Source organism: Pecten maximus, chromosome 2 (genome assembly GCF_902652985.1).
Source record: "Pecten maximus chromosome 2, xPecMax1.1, whole genome shotgun sequence".
Lineage (NCBI taxonomy): Eukaryota > Metazoa > Mollusca > Bivalvia > Pectinida > Pectinidae > Pecten > Pecten maximus.
Genome location: NC_047016.1, coordinates 31,786,814 through 31,801,467, shown reverse-complemented (window position 1 = coordinate 31,801,467; position 14,654 = coordinate 31,786,814). Strand labels below are relative to the sequence as shown.

Genomic DNA, 14,654 nt, shown 5'->3' with positions numbered 1-14,654 from the left:
TAGTATTTTCCGGAATCTCGATGCATTACCTTTGTTTTTAGCTTGCCTACTTTTAATCTATTTATAGTTCGAATTATAGTTTCGTTATTGTGTTGGTTACTTTGTTGTTTTTATACTAGTCTATATAAAAAAGCAAAATATTGAGTCATATTTTATAATAACAATAATAATGATTAAAAATATTTAAGTGTATGATTGTATTACAGTATACTTACATTACGAGTAACACTATAAAATATAAAATATTATAATATTTCTGAAAAAAATTGTATTCTATTTAAGGGGCCATTATACTATACTCAAGAGAAAATAAATCCACACCATCCAGCTGTTTCCATCTGTGCGTTACCAAAGAATTAAAAACATATTTTTTAACAAAACAAATCGTCGTATATATCAAAGTCAAATTATGTCACTAAATAACATTTGATAAATGAAATAAATATGATACGACTGAACAGGTTATATTCGGTTTATATTGAAAATGGCAATGATCAATATTTCCCTCATATATGATGAGTTTGACAAAAATGAAATAATGAACAAACTGGAATGTCGTGGACGATATTCTATGAGGGTTTTACTTATAATTTTAATTGTTGCTTTTAACTTTATTCATATAGAAATGTTATTTTCAAAAAGTGTACATCCTACCCCGATAATAATAACAAAAAAAAATGTTGCCAAAATTGAATAGGTAACCGACAGTAATATTTGTCAATATCTAGAATTTGGAATTATGACTTTGGTTATCACCTATGTATGCTTATACGACCTGATTATATAATTTGTAATATCAAGTTTTATTTACACTGAAAGCATTCATCAAGACAACACAGTAGAGTGCTTTCTTTGCTTCCCAAGATAAACGTTTGTGGTAATAGCATTCATAAATAGATTATTGAAATTGAAATCGCTACCAGAAAAAAAGGAACAGTGACAACTTACTTTTCATAATCTAACTTGCAATAGAACTTCCGATTCCTTGCAAAACAACTTCCGGTTAAAGGCATTTGGCAAATGGAGCATAAAACACAATGTTCGTGCCAGGAATTGTCCATGATTTTCAGTAGAAATCTATCTTCGATTGCCCTCTGACATCCAGCACACATCTCTTTATGAACAGTAGGCATCCTGCCGAAGAAAAAAACAGAGTTTCAATTAACGTATCAATGATAATTTCTTAAAATACAACCTTAAAAGCTATCAACATGATAAAAAAACATATATAACCCACATGAATTCGTAAAAAATAATAAAATATTTTATCTTTAACATTTCCTGTTGTATCTAGAATTATCATATCAATTTACACCTGGATCTGTATGATCACATTAATTTACACCTGTATATGTATGATCACATTAATTTACACCTGGATCTGTATGATCACATTAATTTACACCTGTATATGTATGATCACATCAATTTACACCTGTATATGTATGATCACATTAATGTAACCTGTATCTGTATTATCATTTCCATTAAGCCTGTATCTGTATTATCACAATAATTAACACCTGTATATGTATGATCATATCAATTTATACCTGGATCTGTATGATCACATCAATTTACACCTGTATATGTATGATCACATTAATTTACACCTGGATCTGTATGATCACATCAATTTACACCTGTATATGTATGATCACATTAATGTAACCTGTATCTGTATTATCACATCCATTAAGCCTGTATCTGTATGATATAATCAATTTATACCTGTATATATATGACCACATCAATTTATACCTGTATATATATGACCACATCAATTTACACCTGTATATTTATGATCACATCAATTTACACCTGCATCTTCATATTCACATAAATTTAAACTTGTATCTCAATTAGAAAACGAAGCGTTCAACTGTTTCAACACATATTTCTTTAAAGGTGTTTGTTTCTTATTCTCAAAACAAGGAAAAGATTAAAATCAAATCATAACAGCGGGTGCCTAACATTACCGTCATACCAACCTGGGATTTCAGAAACACACGTGTCTTTATATCCTGTTGGACAGTAAATGAAACGGCAACATATGAAACTGTTTAGCTAGTACCCATCAGCGACATATAAACGGTTTTCATCGAGGCTAATTTGTTTGTTTGAAGTTTAGCCAACACACATCAACAAGATAACCCGATTCCATTGGTGCTAATTTCTAATGTGCTCACCTGTGTGTTCTCAAGATTCTAAATTCATTTTACGTGAAATCGATTTTTTATGGACAAATTTAAATATGTTGAATATTTTTTAAGTTGAGTATGGCGGAATCACGCTTGTGTGGTCAGATCTGGGTTTGTTTGTGTGGGTATGTCTTATGGGAATCAAATCTAAACTACGTTACACCGTAACTATTCCTAAATCACTAGCCCTTTGATCTTCTAGTCTTTTTGTGGACAGGTTTTACATATGGTTGACGATCCTGAAGAAAAATAACCAACGACATGAGCAAAGTGTACAAGAGTCTTGTCATGGGATTATAGTTGGTAACGTTTGTGTTAGAATCTCAATGAGAAAGAGTGGAGTGTGAACCACAAAATAAAGGAAGAGAAATGAAGGCAAATGAAGCAATGCTGTTAGCCTGTCGTAGTTCCATGAGTCAGTGAGATGTGTCCAGGTGCGGGGTTACTTTTTCCAGATGGTCGCTTTCATCCAAAGGCCCCACTTACACATTAATCCGCGTGCTATTAGCATATGTTATCGCCAAAACACAAACACAGCACCACCAACTGGCTGTGTGGTTGTCACTGGGACACGATCATGTCCCGTATAGTTCTCTCAAATTGTAACATTGTTCGCTGTCCGTGAGCTTTGACTTGCTTTATCAGGCACACAGTCCGGGACGCTTAACATATTCGGACGTCAACACAGCTTTAGGGCCATGGAATTGACTCCTTTGTGAGCCATAATACATAATTTGCAACGGTTATCGACTTCGAATAAAAGCTTGTAGAAGGATTAGTACATTTTAAGAAACTTAAGCGTTTTTGTGACTTGTAAATTTGTGATACACGGGCATTATGTGAAAAGATGGGCTTAAGTTTGTTGTTGAGACGGTAGCCGCGGTGGGTGGTAGCCAATTGAACACATTTTACTGAAGAAACCTCACAAGGGATTGCGCTTTTCCAGTTGGCTGGAGTTTATTCGTTACTATCTCTGTAGTTGACTTTGATGTGTTGCACCCACTTCGCGTCTGTTGCTAAAGCTTCAGACTTGGAATGTTGTTACAGGCGTGTTTGCACTGTATTCCTCACATTTTCGTATCGATTTAAAATTCTATCCATCATATACCTAAGCTAAACGTCAGTGCTTGTTGTAGGTTATGTCTCGTCTGGAGAATATTTATAAGTGACCGTCTCTCTGATGTATTGTGTTTGTACAATAACAAATTATTACATCTGTACGTAAACCATAAAGTGTCGGATCGTATCAATGCTATTTTGTGTATGAAATAGTTTAAATTTAAAATCACAAACAATCTATATAGCTATTTAATCCGTGTACAAATTATATATTTTTATATATAAAACAATTAAAAACAAAATTATATTGATAACTTCGTGGTGTTGCAGGATTTGTGATTATAGAATATCACATTAAAATTACCGATCTGGATAACAGGATATAGCAACGATATACTACATGTATCTTGAAAAAATACCATATAAAAACATAACGTTTTTCTAGCATAGTTCTTTTTTGTCGTGCTAATCAGCTCGTCTGATTATGGCCGCTATGTAGCACGCGAGTAAAGGCGATCAACACACGGTTGTTGGAAGGACAATTTATCCTACTTCTTCAGCAAAATGGAAATAATTACATCCTATTATGTGAAATTCGAATCGTTTTTCTAGTTGTCCCCGAAGGCATCGTTCAATGGTCGATCACGCGTGTCATTACAAGTGAAAATATTGTCGGCATCTCTACGTGTCTCGAGTTACGATACTGCCACATCATTACATACTAAGTCTTAGCAATCGTTCGAGGTTGTCGTTGTCTTCCTTAATGTTATTATAGCGACATTTTTTACAATATTTTACGTATTGTAGAATAATTTTAAAAACTTACAATGATAAATATATTACAACACATATGTTAATCATTATAACGGTACAGTTCAACAAAATAAGGACAATATCCGAACAATATTGAAATAATGTCATCCATTATAACAAAATAAAACTAATCTCTTCCATTGTAACAAAACTGATGTCATCCATTGTAACAAAATAAAACTAATCTCTTCCATTGTAACAAAACTGATGTCATCCATTGTAACAAAATAAAACTAATCTCTTCCATTGTAACAAAACTGATGTCATCCATTGTAACAAAATAAAGATAATAACTTCCATCGTAACAAATCTGATGTCATCCATTGTAAAAATATTTATGTTACCCATTGAAAAAAATAAAACTGATGTTACCCATAATTACAACTTTGATGTCATACTTTGTAACAAAATGGATGTCATACATTGTAACAAAATGGATGTCATACATTGTAACAAAATGGATGTCATACATTGTAAATAAATGGTTGTCATACATTGTAACAAAATAGTTGTCATTGTAAATAAATACATGTCATACATTGTAACTAAATTAATGTTATATGTTGTAACAAAATAACTAAAGTGATGATATATACTCTAACATTTCTGATGTCATCCATTTTAACAATATTGCTGTAATTTACCGTGACAAAAGTGAGTTCACCAATTGCAACAAAAAACTGATGTCATCTATTGTAACAAATTTCATATCATACATTATAGCAAAATTGACGTCAAGTAAGAAAACTGATGTCAACCATTGTAACAAAACTGATCGCTAACTACACTGATGCCGTCCATTGTAAATTGTCATTGTTTTTGGTAACTCCGTAGTTGTTTACATGAATAATATAAAGTACATGAAATATAGATTATACTTGCATGTAGGGAGATATTTTTTTGGTTTGAAGATATGTGTAGATATCGATTGCAAATAACAAGTTAATTTATTTTAAAATAAAAATATTTCTAGGGCAGAGTGTTTGAAGTAATTGAGTTTCTAAAATAATTATAAATTTTCTGAATATTGATCCGTATATAATACTAGTAATTTTTAATTAAAATTCATTTTATTGTCACTTCATACAAGCACTTTATTAAATGTTTCTCTATGAAAATAACGAAACCTTATTAACTTTGAAACATATATATACTTCATATATACTTAGTACTAGAGATCACACAAATTCATTTAAACATATTATATATATCTTAAATATTAACTTTGGAACTAATTCATACCACAGATCACACAAATTAATTTAAGAATATTATATATATCTTGAATATTAACTTTGGAACATACTTCATATCACAGTCACACTAATTCGTTTAAACATAAATATATTTATTTTGATTTCATTTGTTTTATTTCATATTGATATGAATACAAAAAAAAATATTTAATTCATCCTTATGGTATTAAATGTTTTTTTAAAGTGTTATGAGTAAGCAAGAAATGGTTTGACACAAACTAATTCAACTTATAAAAAGGCCATGTACCATATTTAAACCATTATGGTGTACAGGATATCCCATATACATAGCATTATTTTATTTTAAAACAAGCAAAAGAAGAAAGGAGAAAATGTGATGATACCGTATTAAAGGGACAAACATGTATTACCAATTTTGATATCTTATTTTTTTAAGAACAAAAGTATATATTATCTATGTTTGTCTGGCTCGCTCTGTATATTCATCTCAGTTGTCTAAGTTACTTATAAACACCTCACCACAAACAAATACAACATGACCGAGAAGAATACCTCGAACATTACTAACTATAGTCGGACATACTGTTTATGGAGTAAATCCTTGCTAAACTCTTTTATACAAAAACATTGCAACCCGTTTTAATTTTTTTAGTAAACCGATATTGATTCTTCATTCTTTGTTTTAAAACAATCTATAAAAAGTTATCGTATCTTTCTTCAATTATGATTACCAAGGGTTTTGTGAATAAATGATTATGTTACTCATTGGAGTTGAATATTTGTAATAAATAAAGTTACACATAATTTCATTGTTCATTTTATTCTTGTATAAACTTATACAAACAATACAACAAAAATGACCAGTATAACAAAAATTCATCAGGAATCATTTAATTGCATATATTTTAATACCGTGTACGATTTGTAGCCCTTCTGTATTCGTTAATTTGTTAAAACAATGAAGACAAGAATGACTAAAGGCAAGATGGCTTCCACAAAAAAACTTCAGTGAAAACATGAAAGTGAAAACAGTAACGAGACCCAAATAAATCCAATACCAAACAAGACATTAGTTTTCCTACAAAGTTCCCAATTAAGATATATTTGTCCATTTATCAATATTAATTTTTTTTAATCTACTGATGCAGCGAAAACAATCCTGCTATGACTATACAGCTATACGATGCAGTTTTAAAAGATCCATTACTCGGTATTTGCCTGTGTCTATTGCTATTTTATCTAAGGCGTTTTTACTTATTGTGTGCATTTTGAAAAGTCTTTTCACATAACAATTAATCTATATTCGTGTTAAAATGTTTCCCACATCAATTAAGTACCACTCAAAAATGGAAATGGACAAAACAGTCGGAAACTATCAACTGGTATTGACTCGTGTCAGAGGTTATTACACTCCGTCTGATTAAGGTACACGGTGTTTGGGGCATGGAAAGGGGGTTTCTGTTGGATTCCTGCTCCAGGTATATAGACTGAGACACGGGGTTTGGAGGGGAATGGAGAGGGGATATCTATCATTCGTATATAGGGTAGTTATACAAATGAAAGGATCTTATTTGTGTGTAAACAAGGACCGCCCAATTATTCAGGTACAGTGTGAAGGCGTTCCACTTATGGCCTTTGCCTGTCTACAATTTAATTAATCTATTTATGTAAGCACTACGTTTTTTTGTACCGTATGCCAGATCTTTTGGACACGTTTAAGTTGTACAAACACTAATTTTGCGATATAATTTGAATTTCTGTCTGTGGACGTATTCCACGAACAAGTACCGATATTATAAACAAGTCAACAACGTATCCGCTGAATTTGTTCAATTATTTTATACAGGAGAAAACTAGATCGTGAAGTTGTACCATTCGGAATCAAAAAACACAGCAAAGAATGAATGATAGGCAATACAATATTCACTGCCTAATAAACAAAAAAAAAAAAAAAAAAAACATTCTCTGATGCCGATGACTAACGATTAGGTTTATCATATGTCTGGTTATAGCCCGAGTCAATTTGTACGGGTTTTAATCTATGCAGTGATGTAACATAATTTATGCTTATTTATTTTTGTGTTTTATTTTATGTATAGACGTAACATGACTTGTGCTTGCTTTTAAATTTTGGTTCAAATACGACAAAATATCCAAAACGTGTAAAATAAACGAAACGTATTTCCAACGAAAAATGAAAGAAGCTATGAACAAATGGAAGATTTGCATGGACACCGTTAACAATGAAAGAAGAATTAGACTAGACAATCCGGAAAGATTAGCGTCTCCGGTTTGAGCACAGACGCCATCCGTCATTTCAATCACTGTCTAGTTCACGAAATGTCACGTTCTAAAGCTAAGAGCCAGGTTCGTGACAAATTAACTACTTGGTATAACCATAGAACACTCGAGTTCCATATAGGTCATTATGTAGCAGTGTGATTCTGGATGAACTTTTATAGCCACCATACACCTTACTCCTAAATTTGGTTAAATCTGCAAATTCACATCTATGTTAATCCGCAATCGGCATCTATCAACGGAATCGTAACATTGGGAGCAAGTCTTAGAAAATCGACAGGGATGGGGTGGAATGGGGAGCGGGTACGTGAATATCGACAGGGATGGGGTGGGGTGGGGAGCAAGTCCTCGTATGTCGGTAGGGGTGGTGGGGAGCAATGTCCTAGAATGTCGACGGGGTAGGTTGGGGTGGGGAGCAATGTCCTAAATTATCGACAGGGGTGGGTAGCAATGTCCTAGAATGTCGACAGGAGTAGGTTGCAGTCGGGAGCGAGTCCGAGAATATCGATAGCCGGTGGGTTATAGAAATGAAAATACCACAATATGGAAATTGCCATGATCATACCTATTACATAGATTGTTGGTTAGATTTATCTTGCTGGTGACCGTCTTGATTTCAAAGTCAGTGGACATATTTCATGTCATTACATTATACCTTATACTGGTCTGCCTCATACTGGTCACAATCATATCAATATATACTGATTAAACAAGTACTTGTCATAACGGGCACAGTTATATCTGTCCCCCAAACGACCCCCACAGTCATCAATACAGAAGTTGATCTCGTACCAGTGTTTGTAGTGTCATACTACACCTTTATACAAAATTTCATCAAATTCTGACAATATCTAAAGTTCGACCTATGAGAGGTCTCGGTCTGCCTGACCAGTCAGATGACCGATCGAAAAAACGAAAATACTTTTGCGCACCGCCAGTTATACACGGACACTCATGTGAAGTTTCGTTGAATTCAGTCCTACGGTTTTCGAGAAACATCGGAAACCTTGGCGGCGGTAGAAAGTGGAAAAAAATAAGAATAGTGATAAAGGGAGTAAAACCGAGAAGCTGAGACATGGGTCGGTGTGTGCTGTCATAGTTGTATCCTTTGGCACGACATTTTACCCTCATTGCTCTAGGCGGCATGTGACGGGCCCCCGTATGTTGTTCAGTGAGGTAGTCACCAACTACTACATGGAGTCCCCGCCTCAAAATGACCCTGGCTTGTCACGGGGCGATAAACCCAGCACACAAAGTAAATACGACTTTGTACCACCCTCAACTACTTTGATTAAGGCAAGGATGCTTGAACTTTTAACAATCTAAATCTGGTTTCTTTTCTCTCTCCCTCATAGTGGCATTTTCTCATGACTTTTTGAATTTAAATCGGGGGATTGTAAAGAATAAGATATACATTTTAATCATCCTATCTCAGATCAAACGGTCGCATAGCTGCTTCCGGTCTAGTGCGCGCGGCCCTGATTTCACGGTTCGCTGACCATTGAATGGCGTGTGACGTCTGCAGCACCAGGCCAGATATTGTCACCATGGAGCTAGTACTGAGTGGGGAAAATCGTTTGCTTTAAAACTTTTGGATGTTCACATTTAAATGTCTATAGTTGATGAAATTATTTTCCAGTTATCGGAAAATTATTAACTGAAGCAAGTTGAAACGCAGGCCACCCAGGGGGCGAGGAGGGTTTAATAGGGTGTGTAATCACCAAGGACACATTCCATGGACTGTCCACAATTCAATGGAACATGTAAAAGATTTATTTGCATTTATCTGTAAAACTGAAACTAAAATGAGTGATATTCGTATCGTTGAAGGGCCGCGGTGTTGAGAGTAAGTATCGGGGGGCCTATATGTAGCTTACTACTCCATGTACCTAGCATCCAAATCACATGAGCCTACTGTTCGCGTCGGTCATTGATAGCCTCGTGACTGTGAGTGTGCAGAATGTTGGAAAACGCGTTATTTCGCGGGAGAAGTTGACATGTCACATCCGGGCAGTTGACATCAAGGGTTTGACAAATGCGCGTGATAAGTGTGATTGTCTGGCTTTTACATCCTCAATACATGATGAAGTCGGCCATTCGGATTCGCGTCTAGGTTTTCTGTAGTAATCACCGTTATATTTCATTTCAATCAAGGTGAACATGTAGACGTCATTTAGAGATGTGACATGACATCAACATCGCCATCCATGGCTCATGTTTGTCGCAGAAATGTTAATTACATCAATTCGCTTGCGTTTCGTTCACAAGGGTCCGCATACAGTCCGAGTTTGGCAGTTAAATCCTATTTTCATTTCCATCTAATATTCATATTATCTATTCAGAAGGAATTCCCTTAACTTTTTTTTCTCAAAATGGACAGAAGTATGCATTCGAGAATGAACTCAGTGAACACGAAATTGACCAGACAGGACATGTTAGCTCATCAAATGTCAGTCACAACGATGTGCGGTCAGGCCAAGTTCTTATCTGTATTGGAACTAATATACCCGGGTACATACACCGTATCTGTGCTACCTGTCAAGTGCTCAATTGCAATTAGCGTCTTATCTCACCTGTGCCGTACGAGTAATACCGCTAAGTAAACAAGGCATATCGGGACTATAAAAACGTCAGAACTGCCCGTATGTGTTTACAAATGTTGACCACGCCCAATAGTATTCGCTATGTAGGAGTCAAAATCTACCATGGGCAAACGGCTCCAACGTTCAACAGCAGACAGCATCATGTTCCATAGTCCCAATTTTCTGACGCTTTGCAGAAACAGGCAATTTTTGAACAATATTAATCCCCATTCCTTTCAACCTGACACATTAAAATGTCTACATCAATTAAGATACTTTTTTATTAGCTTACATACATATTTTACCTACTGGTCACCGTTCACTAAATATATTCGTCCACATCCACGTACTTTGCAATCTCGTTTTCAGAGAGTTTCAAATCTACAACAATGGCTAATCACGTGACATAAATATCACCGCAAGGGTTTTTTACCCGATGTATTTCCATTGAAACCTCGCGATATCTTGTGTCCTCGCAATGGCGGCCATTTTCAAAACTATACTGAAAACGAGATAGCAAAGAATATGGAAGGAAATATTTAGTGAATGATGATAAGTCAGTAAAATTTGTATGTAATCTAATTAAATAGTATTTTTAATTGATGTATACCTTTTAATTCTATATGTCAAGTTGAAGGGATACTGGGGAAATGTTCAAACGCCGAGCTGAGGGTTGGTCGGAAAAAATTCTTGTTTTCTGTATGGGTCGGGGTCTGATGCTGAATCACCGTAAGGTTTACTTGTTCAATGTGGCTCAAAAATTCAAAATAAGACAACAGCATATTCAATAACTATCTCGGGGACACGGCTCAAATGTTCAAAACTAATGAGAGCATGTTCAATGTTCAAAACAAAAGAGAACATTGTTCAATAGTTCCCAAGGATAAACGTCGTTCCCAGTAAACCAGATACTGTATATGACCTATAATACGTATCATATGACGTCATTCATTACCTGATAAGTAGGTGTTTGTTGAATTAAGTTAAACATGTGTGCGACAACACATCATCACGACGTCTCGTGTTAATGGGTTCAAGTTCTCCCGGAACGTCGCACGAAACAGGATGTAGGACCAACAGAGACAGTGATATTTGGTATGGATATAGATATAGGTGTGAGTTCATGTCCTAAATATTAAAAAAAAAAAAAAAAAAATCAAGATATATAATACTGCATTTTTACTGTTTGTAAATATAAATGTAAATGCTTTACCGCAGGGTAAAAAAAAATCTATAGAGAACGTTATCCCCTCCCCTGATAAGATATGCGAAGTTGAACGCTGTACCAGGAATGAAATAAAACACGTCGTTATCTATGTGTATTGTTATGTAAATTTACTACTGCATGCCTCCAATCTGTCTCGTTTACATTTTCCGAGAAAAACAAATTGCTACATTTGTCCAAATGCGAATAAGATTAACAAACATGCGTATACACGTATGTACTAAAATGTTATATTTTGGAAGACGTGATACAAAAAGCTTTCTCTTCTATCTGTGAAAACAATAAGTTCAAAATGGTTTTCAAACCGTGACCGATAGAAATATCACATCTAACGACCAGTTGTTATATTTAATTTTCTGTCGATGAAACTGAACTCGTGTTCAGAAGAAAGTTATTGTAAATTACACAACACTGTATAATAGAATATTTATTTTAAATAAATAAGATGTAAAAGATGAATTGAAACACAACGAAATTTATTTGGCATGTTTTGTTTATCATTTTGTTTTTGTAAGCAGCAATAACATCGAATGTGTCTTACATCACGTACATGCTTTATAAATAACAACATAGCGATACTACAAAATGACCAGGGAGATATCCTCACAGATCGGAACCCAGTCAGCAGTGAAGTTGTATAATTATATAACAAAACTGAGTATAGATGAACGAACACCGTTGACCCTTTGTGTGGTGGAATGGGTATAGATAACCAAAGTTATATCGATTAATATTTTTTCCTAAAAAAATGACAATCATATAGCTCGTTAGCACTTTTTCCAGTATAGATAATAAGTATCTAAATATAGGTGCGCGCGGTCAAATCGAATAGTTCGATATATTCAGTTAGAAAATCGCAGAGCCTTTTTCAATTTAGCATCTATATCGAAAATAATACCAATGGACAATGGAAAACAAGTTGTCAGCCGACAGTGGGAAATAAGACATTCAATGTGAAGAAAAAACAGAATCTTATATACAATATATCCCCAGTTTTAACTATTACGTTAGTATTATGACGTAAAACAATTAACACACAGATTATTTACCCTTGTGAAAATTAGTCTATATTAGTGCTACATTATATATAGGTAAATATAAGCGCCAGAGTAAATACGTTAGTACCGCTTTATATTTAACTTGATATCATTATCACATAATATTATTACCGCTTATTATATAAATAGATATCAATACCACTTTATATTAGCTTAATATTTTTACCAATTTATTTTATAACCATTTTACTAAATATTAGTATCACTATCATGTTATATAAAACTTAATATCAGTACCGCTTTATTTAAAATTGAATATTAGTTCCACTGTATATATAACTAAATTTCAGAACCGCTTTATATATGACTTAATATGAGAACCTCTGTATGTATGACTTAATATCAGTACCGCTGTATATTTGACTAAATATTATTTCTGCTGTATATAAAACTGAATTTTAGCACTGCTATATCATCACCACTGTTGAGTTTACTAAGATATTAATACAAGTTATTTTATTTTTATGGACACTTTGTATAAAACTAAACATAAGTACATTTTTTACGTGACTAATTTTTAGTACCGCAATGTATATTACTAAATATCAGTTCTATTGTTATCGAGATTTATCAGACGTTTGGTTAAGGTATTTAGGAGTCGCAAGTGACCATGGGGAGATTTTACCAGGCACGATATCTTGCCATTTGGAGTGTGACAAATAAGTAACTAATAGTCGTTAACTTCATGGCAACTGAATATATATCTTGACAATTGATAACATTCAACTCCACGGCATTATCTTTCAGAAAATTATTATTGTGCTGTAAATATTTAGGTGCATATACTGAAATTGATAGAAAGTAGAAAAAGAACAAGGAACGCGGCAAGTAGATGTCAATTTAGAAATGAAGAAATTGAATTAAATTAGAATATAAAATAAATATTGTATGTACGTATATGTGATTACTTCAGATTAAAAATTTTACTCTACAGTTTTGCCGATCAAATGATCGCCTGTGATAAATACACCAGTGTTTGAACTCTTTCTAATTACTATTTACTAATTACCGGATAGATTAAACTAATGTAGAAAACCTCTCCAGAGAATTAAATGACGGTTATAACTCATCTCGGGTAAATATTTCATAAATCATTTTCAAAAATGAAATTCAAGTTTGACTGTTTCTTGAGAAACAAAGCTACTACCAACGGTTTAAACAATAGCGCCTTTATGGTTAAATTGTATAAATTAAACCTCTTTAGTTTTAAAAAATAATTTGAATTGTTCCAAACAATCACAAACGACATTAAATATGATTAGAACGAAAACTTACCTTGTGGCGTGGCCGTTTTCTGTATGACGAAGTATATTTTAACCTATATCCAGAACTTTAATATTGGAAACAGATTTACAGCATTATTTTTGCAGATTGGAGCAAGAGAGGGAGAGTGACCTTGGTCGAACACAGACCCTTCTCCAGGACTACCCCTATCATTAGTGCTAGGATTAAATTCAGCCTACGAGTGTTCAATCTAAATATTGTTGTCACTCAATTCCGACTACACGTGTGCCAGGCGCCGTATCTCCACGCGATAGGTTAAGGGAAGTCGTGTCGCTAGCTCCGCCTTGCGGATGACGGAATATTGATCTACAAATGCGGCGCTGTGATTTGTCGCGGTTGTCCGGAGGTGTGAGAAATTACGGCAGACAGTCGACCTGTCAGCACGCCTCCGTCGTCAGAATGTTGACATCACTCAACACCAATATTTGTAGAGAAAAGATAAATTGTGGATTAAGGCGATATCTGTGCTAGTGAAACCAACAGCACTAAAGAGTTACTATAATGTTATGACGGCACTGACTGTAAAAAAAATATGATGTCTTCAGATGTAAGATTGTGTTTAATCTAAAAGCTAAACAGTAAAACGAGTTTTATAGAGAGCATTGGTACTAAACTCCAGAAACATGCGTCTCTCTTGAGACCGGTGTCGTCATTGGCGATTATCATCCCTGCCTTGTCGTTCGTATTCAATTGTTTATTGCATACCTGTACACGCGATGTTTGTCGCTCAACACCCACTAAGATAATCAGGTTTTTTTACCCCTTATCATTGACAAGAATACATTGCTGAGTGCACAATCGTCACGTTCACAATGGAAATTCACGTCTTTTCTTAGATTTTTCTGTAAAAAAAAAAACAAATAAAAAAATGTTGAAAACTTCTATGCCTGTGTTATTGCGAAACTATATTTCAA

The 14,654-nt window shown here is 34.2% G+C and overlaps 1 protein-coding gene across 1 annotated transcript in view; it reads right to left on the bottom strand.

Annotated features, from left to right (window-relative positions):
- LOC117321794 (LIM homeobox transcription factor 1-alpha-like) overlaps positions 1–13,952 on the bottom strand; it is a 34,367-nt gene extending 20,415 nt beyond the window's left edge. The window contains exons 1-2 of the mRNA XM_033876368.1: positions 13,732–13,952; positions 949–1,134 (exon numbers count right to left, since the gene is read on the bottom strand). Of these exons, the coding sequence (XP_033732259.1) occupies positions 949–1,133 (185 nt within the window). The 5' untranslated portion in view covers position 1,134; positions 13,732–13,952. The remainder of the gene's footprint in view (positions 1–948; positions 1,135–13,731) is intronic.
- Between the last annotated feature and the right edge of the window lie 702 nt (positions 13,953–14,654).